The sequence below is a fragment of the Myotis daubentonii genome, chromosome 5 (assembly GCF_963259705.1).
Source record: "Myotis daubentonii chromosome 5, mMyoDau2.1, whole genome shotgun sequence".
Lineage (NCBI taxonomy): Eukaryota > Metazoa > Chordata > Mammalia > Chiroptera > Vespertilionidae > Myotis > Myotis daubentonii.
Window position 1 is genome coordinate 91101213 of NC_081844.1, and position 27387 is coordinate 91128599.

A 27387-nucleotide genomic window follows, 5' to 3' on the forward strand; every position below is an offset into this window, starting at 1 on the left:
TGCTGTTCTTTGCCCACCATATCAGTTCATTCATACCCATAGCCACGTAGGAAACTTGTTGCTCTTCTAACAACACTTAAAAAGAAAAGAAAGTTGCCCAGCCAACGTAGCGCAGTGGTTGATCATCAACCTATGAGTCAGGAGGTCACAGTTCGATTCCCGTTGGGGCACATGCCTGGGTTGCAGGCTCAATCCCCAGTGTGGGGCGTGCAGGAAGCAGCCAATTGATGATTCTCTCTCATCACTGTTGTTTCTATCTCTCTCTCCCTCTCCCTTCCTCTCTGAAATAAAAATAAAAATATATTAAAAAAATAAAGAAAAGAAAGCAACTGCAAGGGAAAGTGAGACGCTAATGGATAGCCTATTCAGTTTGCCCTGGAAGTTTGCTGGAATTGTGTCATTTTGGGCACATGAGTTTCAACATCCCTGGAATGCTCTCCCCTTGGTTTTAATAAGAATTTCTCAAGGGTACCCTCAAGCCTAACCACAGCTTGTTCTCATGCTCCCTTCTCTGTGCGTAGTGGACTAACTGGAAGCTAATGTCAATTCTGTGGCACCAAGGAACGCTTCCTCTGTGCTCTACTGAGGATACAGAGACATGAGCTGGGCATCCTATTTTGGCTGGAGGATGCACAGGGTGGCCTTGGGTTAACCACCACAGCTGTTACCCAATGGCTGCTAGAGCTTAAGGAAGACCCCTGGCCCCAAAAGTGCTGACTCAAAACAGACAGTTCATGGCCATACACTATTCCACTCTTCTCCCCCTGCTTGTTTGCCTGTTCACCCTTGAGATTCACAACCAACTCAAGAGACCATAGTTCTTAGTGAAATAAGAGTAAAATCATGAAACAGTAAAGCCAGAAGTAACCGTAGAGATTTCCTAGTCCACTCCCTTTATTTTAAAGACTAGAGGCTCAGTGCACGAAATTTGTGCAGGGGGGGCAGGTCCCTCAGCCCAGCCTGCACCCTCTCGCAATCCAGGACTGCTGGCTCCTAACCACTCACCTGCCTGCCTGCCTGATCACCCCTAACCACTTGCCTGCCTGCCTGATCACCCCTAACCATTTGCCTGCCTGATTGCCCCTAACCACTCTGCCTGCCTGATTGCCCCTAACCGCCTCTGCCTCAGCTCCCGCTGCCGTGGCTTCGTCCAGAAGGATGTCCCAGAATGACATCCGGAAGGTCATTTGGCTATCTGGTCTAATTAGCATATCACGCTTTCATTATTATAGATGGAGAACTGATGCCCAGAAAAGGAAAGGACTTTCCCAAGGCCACTGAGGAAGTGAGAGGTGAAGCTAGGGTTTAAACACAGGTCTTCCTGTCAAGTTGGTTGTCTCCACTGACTTGGCTGAATCTCCATCTTGACACAATTCCCCAACCAACCCAAAGGCTTGCTGCTGGAGACCACCAGTGTAATGCTTGTTGAGTTGAATAAAATAGCAGAAGATTGAATTCCTGCCTCGCTCAGTGCCTGGCTCAGAGCAGGCACTCAGTGAGTATCTGTTGGATGGGTGAATGCCATCTTCAACTCTCTGAAACTTGCTGGCAGATGGAAGATGGTAACTGGAAAATTTTTTATTTTTATTTTTAAGCAGTGCCTTCTTTTAGAAGAATCAAGGGAAGGGAGGTAGATCACAATTTTAAATAGGGTGGTCAGGTTAGGCCTGTGAGAAGGAAAGATTTGAGGGAAGAGTTGAAGGAGGAGGGGAGTGGGCCTCCTGGATGGGGCAGAAGAGCCCTTCAGGCAGAGGCTGAGCAAAGTCTCTAAGGCTTAACTGAGGAACAGCAAGGAGGCGGGGGGGGGGGGGCATTAAAGAGTGAGCAAGGGGGAGAGGTAGGTATAGGTGACGAAGTCTCAGAGGTAAAGGGGTGGGGGGTACACTCATGTAATATCTTCAAGGGCATTTTAAGGATGTTGGATTTGCTCTGAAGGAACTGGGGAGCCATCACAAGATTGTAAGCAGTGCAGTGACATGATTGAACCTACAGTTAACAAGGGTCACCCTGGACACTGTTTTGAGACTGGACTGCAGAGAGACAAGAACAGAAGCAGGGGGTTAGTCTGGAGATTACGGCAGTGATCCAGGCCTGAGGTGACAGTGCCAGGAACCAGGAATTCTGACTATATTTTGAAGGTAGAGCCTGAGGCCCAACTCAGGGGGGGGTGTGTGTGTGGGGGAACGACATGTATGTAGACTGCCATGTGAAGGGTAGTTTGGAGCCACACACCAGGGAGGCCCTTGATGGGCTAGGGGATAATCCATTTCATGGTTTGGCCGAATTCAGCCACTGGGAGTTTATTTGCTCAGAAATTATCAAGACTATTTGTTTCTTCTCTCCGAGGTCAAAAAGAAAACATCATGGAAAGAAGGAGATGACGCTAACTTGTTAAGTCTCTAGTTTACTTGGTTCCAAATCACAAAGCATTCTGATTACCCCACAGAAAAGCATATTTCACAAGAGGCTCAGAGAAAAAGCCAGTCCTCCCTAAACACATTAATCGCATGGTTAGGGCTCTAGCTTGGGCTGAGAAGGAGAAACTGATGTGGGACAGAGCCCAGCCTGCTTGGAACGGTGCCAAGGGCTCTAACAAACAAGCTTTGTCCGCTGCTGTGAAGGCAAAATGAGTTAATAAAAGTTAATGTGGGTAGAACATAGAACATCATAAGTTGCTATGTCAGTATTTGTTATTAGGCCACAGCGATTAGTCAGTATTACAAGTGGGAAAACAGGTTCAGAGAGAGGAAGTGGTTCGCCTGAAGTTACACTGGATCTCCCGCTTACTTAATGAGCACTAAATTGGTTTCTTTTATTATCTTTGGATGATTGGGATTTCCAGTCTTGCCCACACTCCCATCTTGGGTGCCTCTTACAGTTCATTTCTGGGAAGCTCTTTTAGACTTGGAGCTGTCTGTGCCTCATCTGAAAACCGTCCTGCCCTCACAGGGAAGGAAGTTCAATGGGATGTATTGTTACTCTTGCGCACCCGTGCAAGCCAGCCTCCAAATCTGCCCCCGGTGGCATTCATACCCCTGTGTGCACTCCTTCCACACTATACCAGGGTTGTGACCCATAGCACACAACAGAAGTAGCAGTCGGACACTTCTGAGATGATACAAGTCTATAGTTCCTGTGCTGGGTGCTTTTTTGGGATCACTTGCTTGGGAAAAGCAAGCTGCTGGGTTTTGAGCAGCTCTGTTGCAGGGAACTAAAGCCTCCAGCAACAGCCAGTGAGGACTGAGGTCTGCCAGCAACCAGTACATGAGCTTGGAAGTGGATTCCTCAGCTCCAGTCAAGTATTGAGTTGAGTGTAGACCCAGCTGGCATCCTGACTGCAATCTCATGAGAGACCCTGAGCCAGAACCACCTGGCTAAGCAGCTCCTGGAGTCCTGACCCCTAGAAACTGTGAGATAATTAATGTTTAAGCTGCTAAATTTTGAGATACTTTGTTACACGGCAATAGCTCTCTAATATACCCACCCTCCCTTACCAGTTAGCCTTTGTTGCACTGTGCACTTGTCTCTCCATCTCTGCTCCCTCCACCATTCTTGTCATCGCCTGTGCACCCTCCATATAGCCTCATCACCAACTATCTGAGGCCAAATCCAGAAGTCGTCAAACCTGCTGAATCACTAGTGATACCAATAGGAGCAATGGTGGGCTAACATCAGAATTTGAGAAAGGTTTAATAAAGGGATTATTAAGAGGGTGGAGAGTGATCACAAGGAATACTGCAGTATCCCAGGGCTAGTGAAGGTGGGTGCTGCTTATGGCCTGAAAGCGTAAAGGGAGGGAGCCTCTGCTTCCTGGAACCAGAAGAGAAAGAACTGTGTGAAGAGGCCCCTGACGGGAGCAGGACCTGTGGGTCCAGGACAGAGCCAGGCATTGGCAGCCCCTGGGGTGGAGAGTAGAAATGCAACACGCCTCAGCTCTTGCTGGCACTTCCCTCTTAGCTGAAACCAACAGGAAGCCAGACCTCAGGGAAGCCTATCTTAGTTTGTGTTCCCTCAGAAGCAGACGGTGGGATAAGGGTTTAAATGAAAGTCTACTTGAGTGAAAATTCATGTAAGAAGTTCAGAGTGCACGAGTAGAGGAGTGAGGGCGTGATGCCCAAGAGAAGGTGACCAATAAGATTGTGTTATTAAGCCAGCTACAATAAGGGTTTTTAGTCCCACAGAGAAACTCTAGGAAACAATGTAAGCACATGCCCCAGACTCATTCCTCCAAAAGGTGAGGGCTTTGGGACATTCATGCCCCTGGAGTCTGGTTGAGGGCTGCTCCTGGGATTGGGCTATTTCTTGGGTACTTGTGGATTGCCAGGCTGGCAGACTGGCCTTCTTGTGGGTCTGGGGACAGTCCTCAGACACAAAGATGCAGGTCTTGGCAGTTGGAAATCTGGTGAGAGCTGAAGTTGGGTGAGGTCCAAGGAATGTGGGCAAGGCATTGACCGTGCCTGCTACACGGCTCCTTGGTGGGGCCAGATGTGGTACCACCCCATGCACAAAGCAGGATGGAGAAGTGCGTGGAGGGCGAATCTGGAGGGACAAAGAAACTTGCATTCATATTTAAAGTAAATAAGTAATATTTACCGACCATCTAAATTTAATATCACTGTTTAGATGTCAAAACAATTTTTCCTCTTGATTCCCACAACTATTGTCCTCTACCGTCTATCACAGTCATGCATCTAATGGTCTGCTTGTGCTTCTGTATTTTGCATTGTGCACTAGCTAGGGCGGGAATCACCCCATTTCATAGAGTAAAAGACAGAGGTGCAGAGGGGACTTGGTTCAGTAGGTGTCAGTTAGGTGTAGAACATTTAGAAACAGTTTTGCCACTTACTGGCTAGCTAATCTTAGACAATCCAACTGATCCTTTTTGGGCCTTTGTTCTCATGTGTAAAATGGGGGTTAACATTTTCACTATAGAGTTGTAGCAAGGACTAAATGGTATGATGTATGTGAAACACTTGCTACATGTTAGATGTTCAAGAAGTGTTCTTAAAGTAAATTTTCTTTTTTAAGGCAGAGGCTTTTTTTGTGCAGGGTGGGGCAAGAGGGTTTACAGTTGTGAATACATGAAACAGAGTTTATTCTTGTATTATTATTTCTTATTTATTGTGTTATTTTCCATAAGAACAAGTGTAAACTGACTTTCCCCCCAACCAGTGTATTTTTTCTTGAGACCACATTTACTTCAAAAATTAGACGGGCTGGACTGAGGGTATCTGCCAGTAATAGGCAATCTTTTGTCTCTCAGCTACGTGCCTGTGTAATAATTGAACACTTTGGAATTAAGCCATGAGAATGGATTCAAATAATTATAACCACACTAATGAGACCACATGACTATCGCTCCACTTCAAAGCTAGAAAATGCAACCCTTCCATTTCCTTCTCTTTCTTCCTGTCTGCTCAGTTTGTTTTATCTCAGATACCACATGTTTGGAAAATTCCACCATTTTACCTCCTTGCCTAATCATTAGCTCAATTAGGTCTTCCAGCTACAATTTTAAAAGATGTAATTAAAAATAAAAATTCCTACATCAGTTTTCAGACTAAAAGCATATTTCTTTTGAAGGTCAGCAAGCAAGTGCGGCTTCCTCAAAGAATAGAGGCATTTTGCCCAAGGATCTGTAGAGCAAAAAGAACCTCAGGAATTTTTCCAGCAGGACAGAGGAAGGGAGGGCGAAAGACAAGGGCAGTCTCAGTGCCTGCCTCCTCGGGAAGAACTGAGCTGTCTTGGGGTCTGTAAGGAGGGAGCTGATACCTCAGCCAGGACGTGTCCATCAGTGGGACAAGATGGATCACCCCACACAGACATGCTTTTAACTCAAAACTGTAATAATCTTAAGATCCTTGAGCCTCAGCTTCGAAAGCATTTTGGAAGTGTAAGTGACTTTAGAGAATAGCCAATTCACCTCCCTTCTTTTCACTTTTGGAGTCACATGACAAGGCAGTGCTAGAGCCAGGGCAAGAAGGCACGGTTTAGTGCCTTTTAGTGTCAGCTTAGGGCCCTTTTCATGGTCCCAGAGTTCTGAACTTAAGGCCTTGATAAAATCAGACCCTGCCCCAAATCGTTAGTGCAGAGGGCGTAGACTTTCAGCTCTGTAATCAGACAGACCTATTCTGGTGACCTTGGTACGTCACTCCACCTTCCTGAGCCTGAGTTTAGACTTTCCATCTATAAAAGGAGCCATTTGGGATGAGGTGGTCTTCAATTTCCCCTTTTATTTTGAACATGCTCCAGGCCTGAGCTCCTGCTTTTCAGAAGAGTAAGAGTGAAGAACGCTGGACTGCTGAAGTAACATTTGTGGGTGCCACAATAGGCCCTGCAGCCTGGTCGCTGGGTGGATCATGGAAGTGGGCAGGAGATGGCAGAGCTGGCTTTGTCCTGTGTGGAGGCTGGGCGGGGACTAGTAGGGCATGGCAGGCCTCTCTGAGGCTCAGCTCTAATGGGCCGTTGATCACCTTGGGTTGGACTATCTCACTGTTATCAGAAAATAAACAGGATGCTCAGAGATACGTTACAGCCCACAACCGACCAGCTTCACCCTGATCCTCTAAGTCAGCAATTTTCAGCCGGTGTGCTGCAAGAATGTTTAAAGCATGCAATATCTGACTGTTTATTCAGGGGCCCTGACCCCTTTCCCTTGTCAAATAAACGAATGACAACAGCCAATACAACAACAGCCGTCCAGTTCGAATGAATAAAAATTATACTTATTTTTTTGGTCAAATTATAACATACTTGGTGTGCCCCAGAGTTTTAGTCAGGAGCTCATGTGTCATGAGATGAAAATGGTTGAAAATCGCTGCTCTAAGCCAATCTTCACAACAGGGGTGGGAGGCAGTTGCTGGTACCTTCACTTTACAGAGAATGAAAGTCCACCAAGCGAAGTTTCTTGTTAAGGATCCTACACTCAGTACATTGCAAAGCAGGGGCTCCGAGGCCGGCTCCTCCATCCTTATCCGTGGGTTAGCTTTTCCCTGCGTAGCCTACAGCGGGGAAGGCTCTTGGAGGACACATTTTGGGTCAGCCCTGCAGGGCTTACATACAATATAGAGAGCAGAGCACCCCCCCCCCCCCCCCACACACACACACACACGGGCCAAGTAACTGTCAGAGCCTCAGGGCGTGTGCGTGACGAGGCTGCGAGGGGCACCCGCGACCCCTCGCTCTCCTGCCTCCCGGGCTGGCTCATTTCTCACCCGCAGCCCCGGGGCAGCAGGGGGAGGAGCTGAGCGGGTGGCAGCGCCCAGCCCTGCTTTCCGGGGGGCGGTCCCTGGCAGCCGCGAAGTCCTGAGCCTCCGGATCAGAGCGTCGGTCCGCTGCCAGCCGCTCGTCCCAGCCGCCGCCGCACGCGCCTGCCTCCCGGGGCACGGAGATTCCAGGGCCGGGGCCGCGTCCCGCTCTGGGGACTCGGAGTAGCGCTGGGGCCGCCCCCGTCCCAGGAACTTCTCAGACCCGGCGCGATCCAGCTGCGATCCAGCTGCGGTGGACGCCGCGCTTTAAAAGCAGCCGCGGAACCGGTGAGTGGGGCCGTCGGGGTCGTGCGTGGGGCTCGGTTCTCGCGCTGCCCCTGTCCCCGTGCCTCCCAACTCTCCCGTCTTGTCCTCTCCGCGCCCTCGTTTCCTGCTTCAGTACTTTTGCATTTCCCCTTTTTCCTCCTCTCAGCCGTCAGTTCCCCGGGAGTTTGGGGTCCGGGGTGGTGGGTGGCCGCCCTGGCCGTCACTGCACTGTCAGCGCCCCGTCTCGGAGCCTTCTTTCTCCATCTGTGAAACGGAGGAAATAGCCTTTGCGTTACAGAAGTCAGGTGGGGGGGGGGGGTGCATAGCACCTTGGAGAGGAGGCCTCCTTCCAGGCTCCCTCCTTTCCTCCTCGGCCTCTTTCCTGCGTGGGGACCTGGTTGCTCGGGTGACCGCTTCCCTTGCATCCGTGTCCCTTCCTTAGATTCCTTGAGGGTAGAGACTGTCTCTAGGCGCATCTCTGATCCTCAGCACTTGGCACCGGGCCTGACAGTGCTGTTTACGGAGGGAAAGGACGAGAGATGTGAGCCACACAATCCTGTCCCAGGGGCAGAGGTTCTGATTTTGAAGGAGCGGCCAGGCTGGGCTCTTACTCACAGGGCCGGTCCCAGCGCTTCTCCGGGTCCCCTGCAGCTCCACTGGGTTCTTCCTGACAGCACTGGTCCTGTTGGCCCCTTGGGCTCACACATTCCCCCTCCATCTATAGGTTCCCCGAAGCGCTAGCCTGCAGGTGTGCAAGTGGCCCAGTCATTCAAGTATCAGAGATTCCGTGCACACCTGCCACGAACGGTGCCACCACTGCAGTGCCCAAGTAGCAGGAAGGGGTGTGGACGCCTGAATGGGGTCAAGAGTGGGGGGTGGAGGTGGAAAGTTCCCTGGGAGTCAGGAGACACTGAGTTACCTTCCACGGTCTACACCGCGCCTTTCCATCTGTAGGATGAGGAAGTGGGGGTTAAACAGATGGGCAGTTGTGGTTGAGCATCACGTGCTCTTTGCGTTACGTAGGCCACTTAGCCATCCTCTGAGCACATTCGAGGCAGCCCCGCTGAGCTCAGGACAGCATGCACTGTTTGCAATAACAACCGAAAACGCCGAGGAGAAGCGCTTCTCTGCTCCAGCAGGGACCTCCTGTTTCCAGCTGTCCCGGGTCATGAGTCACGCTCCATCAACTCTCCCAAACACTGACCTCTCAGGGCGTCAGGACTGTGGGCTCCATTGCATAAAAGGGCTGGGGGATTCCCCCTTTCTAGCACCGCCTGAGAATCACCGAGCTGTGTGAGACATAAAACACAGTAGAAACTGGGGCAGGAGGGATGGGTCTGACGTGGTCGGGTTGTGTTCTGAGCCCAGGGGTGACATACACAGGGGTAAAGAGGCAGTCACAGCCTCCGGGCTTTTCCCAGCCTTATTCTGATCCTTCTTTGAAAGATGCACTTCTGTGTCCTCTCCATGGATGAAACCTACAAAGGAAACAACTCCAAGGAAAGAGGATCTTTATCTGAGTCGATCTTACACTGCCGATATTGACTGCATATCAAAGACAGACACATGTGCTCACACTCACAGTTTATAGGAGCCAATGTTGGCATTGTCACACCCCGCAGGCCCCCACCCTGATTGGCTAGGTAAGATGAATGATGTAGTATACTTGGCATTTATTGAGTGCTATGAGCCAGACATTATTGTAAGCATTTTATATGCAGTAATTCATTTAGTCTACCTCAATCCTATAAGGTAGAGACCATCATTACATCCATTATGTCAGAGAGAGAGAGAGAGTTAGAGAGAGAGAGAGAGAGAGAGAGAGAGAGAGAGAGAGAGAGAGACCCACTGTCACTCAGGAACTAAGTGGCAGAGCTGTACTTTGAACCCAGGCAGTGTGGCTCCAGGGCCTAGATTCTGAATTGCATTGAAATTGGGGGCTATGCGTTTAGATCTTGCCTCGGTCACTTACTTGCAGGGTGACCTAGGGGGGAGTTAAATGACAGCCACTGGACTAGTAAATTATGAGGGGCCCTGGTACCCTTTCAACTCACTGAGGAAACAGACAATGAGTGTCAAGTGAGAATGGTGTATTTCCAGAAGTTAGGTGGCCAGAAAGGGGAACAAGTCAGAGTTATAACCACCGGACACATTAGCCAACAGCGAACCAGATTCACTACGAAACCATGTACTTTAAATTGCTTAGTTGTGTATAGAGATAGCTTCCTTATTTGGACTGATTTGGCCTTTGACTGGGCAATTGGGCATGTGAATTGCTGGTGACCCGCTATGTAGGATCAGGGGAAATGAAATGGAAGAGAGAGAAGGAAAGACAGAAAAAACTAAACTGTGTTTCAATTAGTGATGACACATATCTGACACACATGTCCCTACTCCCCCATCCCGGGCCCCAGGCAGACATTGATCATCAGGGCCTTGCACAGAACCCCCACAAAGCCAGGAAATCCTTCTTTATTTTTTTATTGATTTAAAAAAAAATAAATTTTTTTATTGATTTAAGAAAGCGAGAGGGAGAGAGAGAAACATGAATGATGAGCGAGAATCATTGATCAGCTGCCTCCTGCATGCCCTGCTATGGGGATTGAGCCCGCAGCCTAGGCATGTTCCCTGACGGGGAATTGAACCATGACCTCCTCCTTCATAGGTGGATGCTCAACCACTGAGCCACACCGGCCGCGCTAGGAAATCCTTCTGAACTCAATGCTCTGGACAACCTCTACCAGTTGACTGTGAAGCTTTTATCTTGCTCTTCCAGACTTCCCACTTCATTCCCCTGGGGTACAATTGAGTCTCCTTCTGAGTGCCCTGGTTGCCTCTTAGGAGACTCCTTGGGGCTTTTTAAAGATTAATCTTCTCTCCCCATCACTCCTTCCCATTTTTTCCTTAATGGTTTTCAAACGAAGAGGTCCTGGACTTGGGGCACGGCTCTCGGGGAGGTGGAATGTCAGGAGAGCAGAGGCAGACCCTTCGAGATAGATCACTTTGTCCATCCTTTCCAATTGACTGACAGGAAACTAAGGCCCAGTTTGAAAGAAAGGATTATTTAGGATCACACAGTGCATTGGTTTTCTAATGTCGTCACAAGTCACCCCAGATTTAATGGCTTAGAGAAATCAAATGTATTAATATATCACAATTCTGTAGGTCCGAAGCTTCCCTAGAAGAGAATCAAGGCATCACTAGGCTGTTGTTCTTTCTGGAGTCTTTAAGGGAGAATTGGTTCCCTACTTTTTTGAGTTGTTGACAGAATTCAGTTCCTCTGGTTGTAGGACCAAGGTCACCGTGTTCTCATTGGCTGTAAGCTGAGCGTCATTCTCTGCTCCTGGAGGCCACTGCATTCCTTGGCTCATAGCCGCCTTCCAGCATCTTCCCAGCAAGCAGCGGAGAGCCGGGTCCTTCTCATGGTGAATCTTCTGCCCTCCTCTTCACCGTTAAGGACTCGTGATTAGATTGGCCCCACTTTGTATCTCCCAATCCCAGAGTCCTTAACTTTAATCACATGGGTCCACCCTCTGAGTCATGTTTCCTTTTTCGTATTCAAGGTTCAGGGGCCCAGGATATGGACACCTTCAAGGGGCCATTGTTCCATCTACCAGATGTAGCATGGCAGGGGATTCGTGCCACTCTAGTGCCCTTGCAGCTGCCACTGAGCCCCCCTGACAGCCCACCTTATGGACAGTCTCCCAGTCAGGCCAGCAGGCAGCAAACACTTAGTCACTGGCAAGTCACAATGATGGATGGTGGAGGTTTAAACAGGATGCTGTGGATTTGGCCTGGGTTTCTCCTCTGCTGGCTCCCTGTTGGTTTCTAAGACTCTGTGATTGGCTGGCTCGGATGGTACGTGCAGTCTTGTGCAGCTCTGCCTGCTTTCTGATCTCCTTGAAGTATCCTGGTGTTTTTCCATTTTCCAGCCACAGAGGAACAGAGAGAAACTCGGACACAGAACAAGTCTTTAGATTGTTAAGAATTTTGGAGGAGACAGAAGCCAAATGGGGTAAAATGAGAACAGAGCGCTCCTCAGGGACATTGGGTCATCGGAGAAATGCCTCCGATTTGATTTATTTCACATTTTTGATAGTTGTGTGTCCAGACCATTCCTCCCTCCGGCCCCTTAACATGGAACAAAAGTCCCTGGTGAAATGGACTCTGTACTGGGTTGGTAAATGCTTGAGACTAACTCTTACATTATAGGAGGGGAACTTTTTCCAATATGAATGTGAACTGGGATGGCCTTTTCACACCGAACTTGGCCTGGGAAATCTCCTCCCTTTTTATCAGCCTCCCTGTCCTCTTCTAAGAACAAAGAAAGGAAGGTTCAGACCCTGGGCAGCAACTCCCACATCCCTTCACCAACCTCAATGCCCAGCGTCTGAGCACAGCGAATCAAAACACTAATATGAGCTCACCAGCCCCAGCAAATGAGCAAGAGCAGATTCTAGAAGGCATTATTCTGAAAGGCCAGTTCTCCTCTGCCTGGTAAGGACAGGGTGGGCTGGGAAACAAAGAGATCCCCATAATCCTTCCTGGATGTACAGAGAGCCCAGAAAATGATCAAATCAGAGATTGTCATTATTTTAGAGATAGGGTTCTGACTTTTAGGGTCACTGGACTTTCTGCGGGGCTGAGAATCCTCTCTGGACCTCAGCACTTTAGTTCCAGGAGTTGAGCTCAAATCGGAAGTTGCCCGGTTAGCCCATATTCATTCCTTCACCGGTCTCAAGTGTATTGGGCATTTACTGTGTGCTGAGGGTACAGCAGCGAACAAGAGCTGAGGCTTCTGATCTCCTTGGGCTTGTATTGGAGCAGGTAAAGAGGGTCAATAAAAACAAACAAACAAGCAAATAAGCAGGCTTTAGATTTTGAAAAGTGTACAAAGAAAATAAAACCAGGTCAGAGATAGAGAATCTGGAAAGGTTTTTCCTAGGAGGTGACATTTAAGTTGAGATTGTGGACATTGAGACACTGGACGTTGAAAAGGAAGATCTGGCCTGGCCTGCGTGGCTCAGTGGTTGAGCATTGACCTATGAACCAGGAGGTCATGGTTTGATTCCCAGTCAGGGCACATGCCTGGGTTGTGGGTTTGATCCCCAGTGTAGGGAATGCAGGATACAGCCGATCAATGATTCTTTCTCATCTCTCTCTCCTTCTCCCTTCCTCTCTGAAATCAATGAACATATATTTTTAAAAAAGAAAAGAAAAGGAAGATGGGGGGGGAAGAGCATTCTAAGAAGAGGGAAAAGCATGAACAGAGCTCTCAAAGTGGGACCAGCATTTGGGACACAGGTCATTAGGTTACCCAAGCTCCTAGGTGGCCAATGGGGCCCCATCTTGGTACTTGGGTTGTCTTCTATGTCTTGTCTAAATGCTCCAGCCCTAGCTGGTTTGGCTCAGTGGATAGAGCGTCAGCCTATGGACTGAAGGGTCCCAGATTCTATTCTGGTCAAGGGCACCTGCCCAGGTTGCTTGGCTTGATCCCCAGTAGGGGGTGTGCAGGAGGCAGCCAATCAATGATTCTCTCATCATTGACGTTTCTCTCTCCCTTTCTTTCTGAAATCAATAAAAATATATTTTTTAAAAATAAAAATAAATGCTCCCGTCTCACCAGCTCCTGAGGGTAGAGCTTTACAGGGGTCCCATAAGCTGTGTGATGCTGGTAAACCCCCAAGTCTACTGCCCTGGGAACCATCAGCCTCATTGCTCACATTCTGCAAGATGCTTGAAGAGATGCCGCCAGTGTCAGTGACGCACAGCCGGTTCTAGCTGCCTCCTCTCGGGCCCTTGTGTCTGGTGGGAATGAAGCAGCAGCGGCAGCATTGTCTGTGAGCCCTGGCAGTGACACCTGCAGGAAGCGACCTGCCTCTCTCTGCCTTTTCTCCCACTTCGGGGTAATTAAGCTCGCCTGCCAGCAGGAAGTCATTTCTTTTATTGCCTTCTTCCTCAGTGAACTCCTTGGCGATAAAACTGGTCGGATAACCTTGGCCACCTCTCAAAAGTTAACTTTTAGCAGCAGTTCAGATGTGGAGGGTGTGCGTGTCTGGTGGGAGGTCAAAGCTGGGACAGACTATCAAAGGTATTTGTTTATGAAACTATCACTGTGGTTTCCTAGACCAGATTCAGAGCAGTCACGGCACCCAAACTAAGGGTGAGGCCTCTGAACTCTTTGAATTTAGGAGCTATGCTGTGTTCACTAGCTCAGGTGAACATATATGAAGCCCTCACTGTGTGCCAGCCATTGTCCCAAGTGCCTTATGTGTATTCGCTCATTCAACTTGCCTGGCATCCAATGAAGTAGTTACTGTCATTAATTGTTATTATTTCCATTTTACAAATGAAACTGAAGCTTATAGAGGCCAGCCTCTTGCCAAAGCCGCAAGGACTACATATGCTCCCAACACACCTGGTAGCTCATCACCTCTCGGCTTATCCTGTTTATCCTGCCTTTCCCCTTATTTCTTCTTTTTTGAGCTCCTGCTTATCTTCAAAGCCCGTGTCCAAAGGCCTCCTTCCTTGTAAAGGCTTTTATTTTACTTAGACAAAAACAAAGGAATGAGAATTAATATTTTTGAGCATCTATTATGTTCAAGGACTTTATATATTTCGCCTCACTTTATCCTCACAATAGGATGGTGCAATGCAGTGCTTTTAGTGTTCTTAGTGTACAGATCAGAAGATTGAGGTTTGGAGATTTTAAGTAACTTTTCCAAAGTCACACCTCCAATAAGGGTGGAAATCAGGATTCAAATTAAGATCCTCTTCACCCCAGAGTCAATGCTCTTTTTAATTCTTCCCTCTTGTCAGTAGCATGTGGTTTGTACCTTCAGGCAACATTTCTTTGCCTTCTATTGCAATTAGAAGTTGTAATTAATGTCTTTTTTTCCTCCATAAGAGAGTGAACTTCTTAAGGACAAATACTTTATTTATCTCTGTCTCTACACCACTCCTTGATCCCCAGTGTTAATTACAGTACCGTGAATGTGTCTTGAATTAGATTCAATTGCTACTCTACCAGTTTCATACTTGAACTGGAGGCATAGGTCAGGTAAATCAAGCATGCTGCTGGTTGATTTTTTAAAATCATTAATATAGATTAATCACCTATCATTTTTTGTTGATAAAGATATGATCCAAGTTAGGGATTCTAACAAACTAGCTGAAGGAGGGTGGAATATTTGCTTGGATCAATGAGTTCCTACATAAGACCAGGAATTATTAATCATAGAACAAACATTCATAGAGTACTAATTGTGTGTGTTGGAACACTGCTGAGAACTATGTGTGATTGTCCCATGGAATTCTCTGAACCCTATGGGGTAGATCCCATTCTTTCCTCACTTTTGTTTTTTTGTTTTCAGCTGAGGATATAAAAGCATTATGAAATTTAAGTAAGTTGTGCAAGGTTGGTCAGCTAGAAAGTGGTGGAACCAGATTTAAATCCAAGCCCCCTGGCCTCTAAGCCTGGGCGTTTAACACTACTCTGCAGTGTGAGTGTGACTTCCTGCCATTTCCCAGGATTCCCTCCACCTATTGCATTCCCAAATACAGGAGCTTGGGGATTGTGGATTTAAGAATTGTTCGCTCAGTATCAATACCACTGAGGAGAGAGGAAAGGCATTCAGTGAGAAAAAGTGAGGTCGGTTGGGTGAAGTCTGTCAGGGCAGAGTGGAGCCCAAAGTTATCCATTGCTCTCCCAGTCCTTCATCCCATATGCATGTGAGCTTTCACCCCAATTTGGTGGAATCTCCCCCTACAAATAGGATTCCAGTGTCTCCCCCTCTCTTCTCTGATGTTCTTACCCAGAGCCAGGAATAAATAAGTTACAAGATTTGGCCATTACCTTCTTCGCTAGATTTAGTTGCATTTGGGCCTTAGGTTTGGCCATTACCTTCTTCACTAGATTTAATTGTATTTGGGCCTTAAGTTAAAAGGATGGAATGTAAAGGACCGATTCTGACAGGACATTTCTGTGTGTGTGTGTGTGTGTGTGTGTGTGTGTGTGTGTGTGTGTGTGTGTTCCTGGAAAACAATCTCACCAAGATGAAGTTGCTTAGGGTTCCGGGCCTCAAGGTCCTCTGTAACCACTTACAAGTACAAAGGTGTAATCAAGAAACCTGGCTAGTGATGGAACTGAAAAGAGTTCTCCCCTCTGTCCGGCCACAAATTTGTTCTGTGACTTTGGGGGAGTCATTGCCTTCAATCTGTAAAGTGGAAAGTAGGTTATGTGGTTTGAACTAGATAGTGTCTAAATTCTGTGTAGATTTCCAGAATTCCATTAGTTTGTAGACATTACATCTGCACAGGACAAACCCAGTATTGCAATATTTGTTTTCTAATGTTGCCATTACAAATTAACACAAATTTAGTGGCTTAAAACATACATTCATGATCTCACAGTTTCCATTTATTTCTATTATTATATTTTCCAGTTCTAGAATTTCTATTTGGGTCTTTAAAAATATCTGTTGTATTTTTTCTCACAGTTTCCAGTTTTCTGTCAAATTTCTTAATCTTCAATTTTTTTTTTCTCTTTGAACATAGTGGGCAAGGTTATTTCAAGTGTGACGATTCCAGTATCTGGAGTCCTACAGATCTTTTTCTATTGTCTCTTGTTTCTGATGTTTCTGTACATGTCATCTTGCCCTTTTTTATTCCTGCTTATTTTTTGGTTATGTACTGAACATTATGTTTGAGGGGGGGGGGGCGGGAATTGAAGCCTATTGTGATGTTATCTCCTTGAGAGAGGATAAAGGTTTGCTTCTGCCAGGCACCTGGCAATCTGGAACAACCTTAATTCAGTTTCAGGGACTGTGATGATTCAAAGCTGCTTGGTATACATCTAGGACATGCTCAGCACTAAACGTGCTCACTGAAATCCAACCTCAAAATGCAAGGGTTTAAGTCTCTCTGTCTTGGCGGGCGTGGACTCCCGAGTCTGTCGGAAACACTGTTCAGTTTCCATTCCCCACCAGTGGAAATGCCGCTTCAAATGCCAAACTCAGCGCCCTGGATTTCTGTCCACTCCCAGATCTTAGCCTGGTAATTCATTATTTTGTTATTTCTTAGTGCCTTCAAGCATATTTTTTGGGTCCAATTTTTCCAGTTGTCCTCAGTGAGTATTGGTCAAAATGGTTTAGTTTGGCATTTGGTCTAGAACTGGAAATAAAGTCCTGATCTTTGTAGATTGCGTATCTCTTCTTAATTCTCTAAATCTAAAATGGCTTTGACCAAAGCAGTAAGAGCCTCACCTGGACTTAGAAGAGAGCTGTGGCTCCGCCGTACGCCATGCTTGCACACTTGGGGTCCATGTGGATACTTTGGAGGTAGCTGTGGGCTGTGGTGAAGGCAGGGTCAGGAGACCCGAGTTTGAACCCCATTTACTTAGCTTTATGGTTACTAACCAGTTTCCACATCGGTGAAGTAACATATCCGGCACAGGGTTGTTGGAAGGTTGAATAAGTTAATGTATGGGACAAGGCCTAGCACAGTGCTTAGCACTTGCCCCATACATCTGTTAAAGAAAGGCTGGCTTGTGGGCTTCCATGTTTAAGAGTAGAAAGGAGAGGGGTCCTTAACTTCTCTGTGCTCCTTGGAAGTAAAAGAGCTATGTCTTCTGCGTAAATAATGGTAATTCCTAAATGAGTAACTTATATATAGCAAGTACTTGACAAGTGAGTGAATGAACGAATGAACTAACGAATGAATGAATGAACAAATGTCCTGGACAAAGTTACTTGCTCTGGTAAGTGCCAATCAAAAACAATATTGCTCTGTCAGAGACGTAAAGTTGCTGCTGGGGATGAGCCTCATAATTAAAAGGTGGGTAGATAGCACAGATTATTCCCCTTGAATTCAGTTATTCTAAAATTCTGACTTGTAGGAAATTTTAATGTAGGAAATTTATATATTTTTTATTAGAACTAAAAACTTTGCCATATGATGGAATTGGCTGGAACAGTGACTTTTCATTTTTTTTTGCCAAAGGATTTTTAGTTGCTTACAAAAATGGTCTCAGAATCAAACTTGGTGTTTCCCCAAGCAGGAGACAGGGCACCTATCCTTTTCCCTTCCTAGACTGGACCATGTACAGTACTTGATAGATGGGATGGATTTTCCACCTTTGGAGAAGGTACAATGTTTTCTTCCTTTGGAGGAAACTACAATTTTTCATCCTTACACTTAATTTTGTTAATGGACACAAAAACAGTCATTTTGGGATTATTAGCTTTTGCATTGCATTGTCCATACTGCTCACACTCAGGGCAGGTGTAGGGACCTGGGGGTGTCAGTGGTTGGTGAGAACAGTGGCTTCCCTGCTTATCAGCTCAGGGTGGTGTTAATTCAGTTTCTTAGACAAACTTACATTAAACACATGTCCAGTTTATTATTCATGAATGAGGTCAGCAGATAAAGGATGCCAGTTTAAAAAGACAGGAGTTTAGGATCGACAGCTGTTTTACCTGCCATGGTCATAAAAACATCACGTTTTTATCAGTAATAAGGTTAAGTTTGTGACGTGAATGGATTGGGCCATAGTCTGACGTGACCCATTCATTAATCAGAAATAATAAGGAATATATCTGCAAAGCCAATGAAAAGCAGGCCGATCTTTGGTTATTAATTAAATGTGCCGAGAAGCAGGGTTTTATGCATTCACAAGGAGCCAGTGCACCCGGCTGCCAACAGAGGTCAAACAGAAGTCAGCTGCAGCAGCTCAGCGCCCTGCTCTTTCTCAAGCGGATTTTTCCAGCCTGCCAGTACGGATGCTGAACGTTTGCGGAGCTCTTATTTTGGGGACAGAGTTTTCTTTCACCGTGCGGGGAGGTGGAAGTGCGTGGAATCCCTGTCCCCTGGGAAGGAGCAGCCCGCACGAGGACACGGGCTCAAGGATTGAGAAGGTTGACACAGGCAGATGGTGCTCCCTGTATCCTCTGTGGTCTGGCTACGTGGATGGCCAGCCTGGGAGCCCTGGGACCTAGGGTCAAGGGGAAGCTGGACAGCTGTGGGTACCAGGTGAGCAGGCTGTGCTAAGCAGACACCAACAAAATAACTGGGAAAAGTGATTTCCTCCGTTGTTCTCAGTTATCAGAAAAAGCGACTTTAATGTCATTGTAACATGTACGTTTTTGTGTTGTGGTGTAGTATTACTTTTATTTTGAATTGTATATGTGAAGGGGGTGAGCACTCTAATCTTTAGTGCTTACGGCCTCTAAGGATATTTATCCAGCCCTGTTGACTGAGTAGGCCCCAAAACCTCCCTCCCTCACCCCCTCCCTGGCATTCTAGAGCAGCTGCATTTTTATAGGTGGTGTGTGTGTGTGGGTGTGGGTGTGGGTGTGGGTGTGGGAGGGGGGTTAAACAATCTTATGTGCAAAAGAGTAGTATTAGTACAGCCGAGAATACACTTTACAGAAAAAGTTTCATCCATTCATTTACTTGTTCTGTTTTCTTAGATGGGACAGCGACTTGATCAGATTTATGACTTGGGATGATTCTTCGGGAAGGGAGTGGGGTTGAAGGGGGGGGGAACCTCGGGCCTCAGCGTTGCCATCTGTGAAATAAGGTTGGCTCTGGCTTCAGTGTTCTGTGAGTCTTGGTTGTGGATGAGCCCTGAAGCCCGAGTTCCTGTAAATGACAGGTTTTGCTTACGAAAACCAGCCAGGAGATGATGTGTTCCTGGCATCTGGAGTCACAGACTCATGTTAATGGGTTTACCAGAAAGAGCTTTGTGGGGTTCTTTTGGCTCAAAGCAAGCTACTGATGTAGTCAGGAGACCACAGAGAATAAGCGCTCCGCCCCCGTACTCCCGAGCACTGTGCCTGTGCGCGTCCCTGGTGACTCATGCTTCCATGCTGTAGACCTTGGAGAGAGTGACCACGTTTCCAAGGCTGAGGCAGGGCCAGCCAGTGCCTCTCCCTCCTCCGCAGGCCTGAGGGAGCCTGGCCGGAGGCTTCTCCTTAACCTCAGACTTGCCCAGATCTGACCAGACTGGCAACGGAGCACCTCGGAATCAATTCTCAAATCCTAGTGCTGGAAAGAGTTGTAGAGGCCTTAGAGATTGTTGAGTCCAGGGGTTCCCAAACCTGGGTGCACATTCAAATCACCTGGGAAATGGGGAGAAAAGCCCCCCTTCCATCTCCTCTTGAGTCTAATTCACTAAGTCTGGAATAGGACGCAGAAATTAGTGTTTTTTATACTGTCCGCAGGTGGTTCTCACTGAGCACACTCTATAACACTTGGTGACCACTGATCTAGTCTCAGACTAGAATCTTATTTGACTTAAAACATCATAAATGTATGTATTTGCTCTTTTTAATACAGAGAATTATAAAGACCCCCCCCGTCCCGTTTCCATTTGTCCCTCCATCCAGTTGATGTAAAAAATATTAAAAGTAAAGAAGACATACAGCTGGCCAGAATTCACATGAAAAGATGCTCCACATCACTAATCATCAGGGAAATGCAAGTCAAAACCACAGTGAGATAGCACCTCATACAAATGAAAGTCAAAACCACAATGAGATGGCACCTTACACCTGTTAGAATGGCTGTTATCAAAAAGAAATAGCAAATGTTGGTGAGGATATGGAGAAAAGGGAAGTCTCGTGCACTGTTGGGAATGTAAATTGGTGCAGCCACAGTAGGAAACAGTATGGAGGTTCCTCAAATACTAAAAAAGAGAACTGCCACATGACTTAGCAATTCCACTTTTAGGTATTTATCAGAAGAAAATGAAAACACTGATTTGAAAAGATATCTGCACTCTCATGTTCATTGCAGCATTATTTACAATAGCCAAGACATGGAAACAACCCAAGTGCCCATCAATGGATGAATGGATAAAGAAAATGTGGTATATAAATACGGAATATTATTCAAAAATAACAAAATCTTGCCATTTGCAACAACATGGATAGACCTTTAGGGCATTATGCTAAGTGAAATTAGGCAGAGAAAGAGAAATACCATATAATCTTACTTATAAGTGGAATATAAAGCAAAACAAAACTTGAACTCATAGAATCAGTTAACAGATTGGTGGTGACCAGAAGCAGGTGGTGGGGGCTGGGCAAAATGGGTGAAGGGGGTAAAAGGCACAAACTTCCAGTTATAAAATAAATAAATCATGGGGATGTAATGTGCAGCATGGTGACTATAGTTAATAATACTGTATTGCATATTCGAACATTGCTAAGAGAGTAAATCTTAAAAGTTCTCATCGTCAGAAAATTTTTTTTTTTAACTATGTGTGGTGATGCTAACTAGATTTATTGTGGAGATATATATATAAAAATTCAAATCATTACGTTGTGTACCCAAAAGTAATATAATGTTCTATGTAAATTATACCTCAATTTTTAAAAAAAGAACAAAAAAATGCAGAAAAGAAGAAAAAAGGAAAGAAAATGGGGTTGCTTCTTGGACAAAATCAAATTCTTAGGCCCTGGAGATTCCTCACCTGTGCTGCTTCCAGTGAATAGAAAATCTATGTCCATCCCCATAAGTCTTAGAATATTCGAAGCAATTAGCAGATGTTCTAGAAATACCAATAAAAATAACAATTGCAGTACATTTTCAGTACAGTAACTTCAAAAAAAGCAATACATGCGCATGTAGAAAATTCAAACACTGGAAAGACATGAAGAATGAAAAGCAAAACCTTCCACTCCCAGTCTAACATTCAAAGGTAATCACTATTAACACTGTCCTGGGATTTCACTCATAAAAGACTTCATTTTTATACCCTTACCTATCTATCTGATTAATTCTATGAAATCCAAACCAAAGGAATGATCCTATCCATATTATCTTGCACTTAATGTCCCCCCACAGACCATCATTCTTTTTAATAACTATTCAATAAGTTAATATTGTAACATATTGGGACAATGCTTGATGTGTAGTAAGCACTACATATTTGCCAAATGAATGAATGGAATTGCGGTGAGGTATTTCATTATATGGATATACCCTACTTTATTTTACTATTTATGGACATTTCTGTTATGTTGGTTGATATAACAAACAATGCAGAAATGAGCATCCTTGTATGTACATCTTGGGGACTCTATAATCAGTAGCAAAGTATGGTAATCAGTACTGTAGTTAGAAGTACTGTACTTAGAGTGGCAACAGTGGGCATGAAGCCAAAGGGACTAGAAAGGAAAAGTTACTAATTACTTAAAAGCAGGAAATAGGACTGGACTTGGGGATTTTGTCTGGGACCTAGAATCAGCAGGATTAAAGATCTTAGATCTAATTTGGCTGGTATTGCTCAGTGGTTGAGCGTCGACCCATGAACCAGGAGGTTAGGGTTCGAGTCCCGTTCAGGGCACATGCCCAGGTTTTGGGCTTAATCCCCACTGTGGGGCGTGCAGGAGGCAGCCGATCAATGATTCTCTCTCATCATTGATGTTTCTCTCCCTCTCTCCCTCTCCCATCCTCTCTCTATAATCAATAAAATAAAATAAAAAAGACCTTAGGTCTAAAAGGAACCTTGGGAGGTTGTTTATACCAGCCTCTGGGCAGGGAATGTATGATGTTCTCAGGTTGTGCACTGGGCCCTGGGGAGCCACAGTGAACTCACTGGAAAGTTGGGTGTATAGGGACTGCAAGATCTGTAATATTTTTGACAAGAATAGTGATATTTGACATCTCTCAGACACTGTGTAAACTACTGGCTCAAGAGATCTTACAGTTTAACATTAATCCTACTACATTCCTTTTGATGATGTTATAATTTGTGGAGCTGAGCTTTGGGTGGTTGCTATGATACAGTAAGTACTAGACACCAATGAATGTAGAATAGGAAGTGAGCATCTCATTGTCCAATCTGACTCTTAAGTTTCAAAAATTGTGCAGTGTCCAAATGTTGCACACATCCCATTACTCAATAACTGGTTAAGAATTAAAAACATATTTTTTTCTTTCTATTTGTGTCTATTATTTTTTTCAAATAGTTACTATTTTAGTTCAGACATAAATGCTTATTAAGTTCCTTGAACTTAACTATGTAATAAACAGAACTGCTAGCTATTTCTTTTGGCCTGGAGTGCTGTCAGGAAATTACTAAGACATTAAGGGCACTGTGAATTGAAAAAGTTTGAGAACAACTGATTTATATATTCTATCCATCAGAACTCTTTTAGCTCCAAGTCAGAGAAACCAAATTGGCAATGCTTAAGCAAAACCCAGAAACCATCCTATATAATAAAAGGCTAATATGCAAATCAATCAAACAGTGGAATGACCAGTCACTATGATGTGCACTGACCACCAAGGAGGAGCTGCCCCCTGGTGGTCAGTGCACTCCCACAGGGGGAGTGCCCCTCAGCCAGAAGCAGGCTCACAGCGCTAAGGATATCCGACTGATGGCTTAGGTCCGTGGGGAGTGGGCATAAGCCATCAGTCGGACATCCCCCAAGGGTTCCCAGACTGCAAGAGGGCGCAGGCCAGGCTGAGGGCCCCCCCCACTGAGTGCAAGAATTTCGTGCACCGGGCCTCTAGTTGATTTATAATCTGGGATGTCCTGGTTTGCAGATAGTATCAGACTGGGCTGGATTCAAAACAGGCTCTATTTTTCTTTCCATCTCTAGCACAGGCTCTCCACATATGGGCAAGATAGCCCCACACCCATCCTTTCCAGACTCATACCCTTCAGTTTAGCATCCCAGCAGAAAGGGTCATCTTTCCCAATAGCTTGTGCATATGACCCCTGGGAGGACTTTGATCGATCTACCCTGGGTTGCTCACCTGTTCCTGAATTGAGGCTATGGAGATTTTTAATGGCCAAGCCCAAGTCACATATCCACCCCTGTCCTCAGGCAAGCACCTTAAGACATGGAGTATGTAGGTTCTTCACAGAAAAGAGGGGGTTCTGTTACCAGGAGAATGGGAGAAGGGGTACAGAACCAAAAGCAATGACTCTTCCATTTTATAGGAGAAGAAATACACTGGGAATTTGGTGGTTTAATAGTTAAACATCGAGGCGCTGGAGTCCCACCCAGCTGGCTTCACTTCCTCAGGCAAATTAACTACATCTACACCCTGTAAGGCTTTAGAGTCCTCTCTTTAAAATGGGAATAACTGAAGATAAAGGCCAACAAACAAAAAAGCCCGAGAGTCCCTACCCCCTCGGGTTGGTGGTTGAAGTGAGGACTAAGTTAGTACCTGTAAGTGTCTAGCACGGTGCCTGGCACACAGGAAGCCCTCTGTGAATGAAGCCATTGTTATTATTGATCAAGCAACTTTAAAGGTCACACGGCTCGTCGATGACTCGAGTTTCTGATTCCTGGAGCAGGTTTTCTCCCCACGAGGGAGGCAGGGAGAAGGTACAAAACAGTGACTTCCTCTTCGCTGTCTGTTACAGAGTGCAGCAGCATGGACGCCGGCAGTGAGGTCCCCACGCCAGACACGCTTCCCAAGCACATCCTGGATATCTGGGTCATTGTCCTCATCATCCTGGCCACCATTGTCATCATGACCTCCTTGTTGCTGTGCCCGGCCACGGCGGTCATCATCTATCGCATGCGGACTCATCCTGTCCTCAACGGGGCTGTCTGAGAGCCAGCCCAGAGGGGGCAGGGGAGGGATGCGGGCAGCGGCCCCTCCCCCAGGCTCTCCCGCTTTCTCAGAGAAGCAGCAGGAGGGACTTGCGAGTGTAGACTCTGAAGCTTGATATGGGAGGGGAGACCTGAGTTCTGGTTTTGATTCTGCCACTGACCAGCTGCATGAGTTCCACTGGGGGACCTAATTCTGAGTTCCAGGTTCCTTACCTTTTAAATGGGGATTGTGATCCCTGCCCTTCCTACCTCATAGGGTTGTGAGAACCAATGACGTGGTGGAGGTTAAGGCTGTTTGTGAGCAATGAAGCCAACGCCGATCTACAGGTGTTACTGCTGGATGCTGAGAAGCTCGGAAACCAAAGAACCCAATTACCGATGGCCTTCCAGGTGGCGAGGGAGACAATGGGGCCAGGGCAGCCTTTGTCAGTGCCCCTCAGGCCAAACCAAGCAAAGGCACCCTGCCCTCATTCCAAAGGGCCAGCAGCGCACTGGCTCAAAGTGATTTTCTTTGATGTGCCACTCCCTCAAGTTTTCTAATTTGGGAGGGAATGCATCATGGCAGTGGGAGGGAGGGAGAGGGGAACTTTCCAGGACTTTCTCTGTGCCAGAACCTCTGCCGGTCTACAATCTGGAGGAGGGCTCTGCCACATCCTGGCAATGCCAAGGGAGCTAGGGCAACTCTTTCTACTCTGGAGTCTCATGGCTCTGACACTCCAGCAATGTTGGAAAATGCAGGGTAGCTGAGTTCCCCGGCCAGCTTTCAGCATCTCTAGTCCCCAGCGCCTCCTGCCCCCTCTGCCCCAGCTCCTGCTAGAATTAGCTCCACGGTATATGTACCCCCTTCACTCACTCCCACCAGCACTGCAAACAATCCGAGGTACAGACTAATGTTTTAAGAGATGTTCCCAGGACTCTGGAAACTAGCTCAAAACAATGATGGCTATTTTAGATGCTATGATTTATATTTATATAAAGAGATTTCTGGACCACTCAAGCTCTTTGACTCAAATCAGGAGCCTCATTGGATGTATTAAATTATGTAAAAAGATAGCACAGATATCAGGATATTATTGTGTGAACATGATGCTTTTACTTTGATCTGATCTCATTGATGTACCCAACCAATTTCCAATAAAGTACTAGAACGAGCATGTCTGAGTCTTTCTTTAAAGAGTACTAACACTTATTAAACTTAGGAACTCGGGTCAAAGACTCCACTGAATTTATGGGTCATAGAGACACAGTTTGAATGTAGGAACAGAAATGGACAGAGAAGAATCAAATAGACTTCTAGGGTTCTAGCTTCGGCAGGTGGATGGAGAGCTGTGCAATTTACACAGACACAGAGTGTAGAGAAGACAGATTTTGGAAGATAATTTAGTGTTGGATGTGTTGTGTCTGAGGTGTTTGTGATATTCAGGAGGACACTTTCAGGATGCAGTTGGGAACCTGGGTCTGTTCGCTGGGACAGATCTTATGGCTGGAGTTAGGTTTTGGGTGGGGGTGGGGGGGTCACCTGCATAGGGCAGATGTGGCACAAAAGTGGACAGGAGCAGCCAGGCAGAGTGTAAGACTGAGAGGGGGGAGGTGCTAAATGCAGGACCTGGAGACCACTACATAGTAGTGGAGGGGTCTAGAGAGAACCAAGCAAAGCCAGGAGATGGAGAAGGTCAGGTGGTAAGGGGTGATAATGAGGGATCATATACTACCCTCAGGCCCGAGCCCGGTGCCCCGCACCCGCAAGTACTTTTACTACATGGACCACCAGGGCCAGCTTTTCCTGGATGACTCCAAAATGCAGAACTTCATCACCTGTTTCAAAGAGAGAGCTGAAGGGAGAGGGAGAGAAAGAGAAACATCCATCAGCTGCCTCCTGCCTGCACCCCAACCGGGGATGGAATCTGAAACCTGGGCATGCGCCCTGATGGAATCAAACCGGCAACCTTTTGGTACATGGGATGACACTCCACCAACCGAGCCACACCGGCCACAACAGTAGCAAGGACACAAATCTACTTCCTGATTTACCTAGTCTGAGTAGTTCGCATCAGCGGGATCATACAATATATGAACTTTGTGTGTCTGATTTTTTAAATGTAGCACCGTGTTTTTGAGGTTCATATAGTGTTTTTAACAACAATCACCACCACGATGACAATGATTAGGATTAGAATGATTGAATAGCAGCAAATTCCGAAATTGCAGCGCACGCAATTCTGTGTGGGAACACAGATACTCCCTCGGGGGCGGGCGGGAGACCCGGACTGTACTCTTCCCCGGGTAGTTGGTGTTCACTGTGGGACGCTTAGCCCATGGGGGCTCAGGAAACCAGGGTTTGTGCACGGCCCCCTGTCACTGTATCCACTATGGTGCTACTCCTTGTGAGAGAAGGTTTATAGAGGGGGACCCCGAAGGTAGGTGTGCTTAGTGTGGGAAGTGAAGGGGACGCTTACCTTCCGCAGTAACAAAAGCCCTGCAGACACGCCTCGCAATTGTCAGTGTCATGTGGCCTTTCAAGAGAGAGTCCTTGATTGTAGGAATCTCCTCCATGGACTTAAATCCTTCTCTACAGCATTTCTTCGGAATCCGGAACACCAGGTTGTTCAGGATCCTGGAGATGTTCTCTTCCGTGAATTCTGGAACCTCAAATGGAGGCTCAGAGCACTCCTGACATCTCTGGGCAAAGATGCTCATCTTCACCTGGCCCGTGGTTTCCCTCTTACTCAAGTGCCCGTGGAAAAGGGCTTACACGTGGGCAGAGGCCCAACTGCGAGCACCAGGAGCACGCGAACCTGTGGAGGCAGAAAACAAGGCGCTCAGCTTGACCGAACCGTGGGCTGTGCCAGAGGGAACGTTACAGAGACACGGCTGGGCTGGGGTCCTGGATCGGCGGGGGACGAAGTGACCAAGTCCCTCGTTTCTATCTCCACTGTGCGCCCATAAGCTCGTGACTCACAGGTGTCTATCATTACGACAGCGGGTCACACGCTCAGAACCGAGGGATCTCGGGCAGCTTCTAAGTCCCACGGGATCATGTCAGAGACGGGGCACGCACCGGGAACTTGTCAGGCCCGGCGACTCCGTGGGTGTAACAGGCAGGACAAGAACGGCTTCCTGACTCCAAACCAAGGCTTCTCCGAGGGTAGATTGAAGTGGGTCAGAGGCCACAAGGGAAGCAGCTGCCATTCAATCAGCCCCGAAGCACAAGTGGATACAGGTGGGTGTCTTTATCTCTGGGACGTTAACTCTGGCAACCTCCCTGCAGGGTAATACAACGACATAGCCACAGTTAC

General features: G+C 46.7%; 1 protein-coding gene across 2 annotated transcripts; it reads left to right on the forward strand.

Annotated features, from left to right (window-relative positions):
- The first annotated feature begins 7197 nt into the window (after positions 1–7197).
- On the forward strand, positions 7198–25243 carry SMIM3 (small integral membrane protein 3). 2 transcript variants are annotated; one of them, XM_059698965.1, is made up of 2 exons: positions 7198–7535; positions 23899–25243. In XM_059698965.1, the coding sequence occupies exon 2, from the start codon at positions 23910–23912 to the stop codon at positions 24090–24092; it is 183 nt and encodes a 60-aa protein (XP_059554948.1). In that variant the 5' UTR covers positions 7198–7535; positions 23899–23909; the 3' UTR covers positions 24093–25243. The 2 variants fall into 2 exon arrangements, with proteins under 2 accessions (XP_059554948.1, XP_059554949.1); XM_059698966.1 differs by lacking the exon at positions 7198–7535 and adding an exon at positions 7713–7819.
- The last annotated feature ends 2144 nt before the right edge of the window (positions 25244–27387 follow it).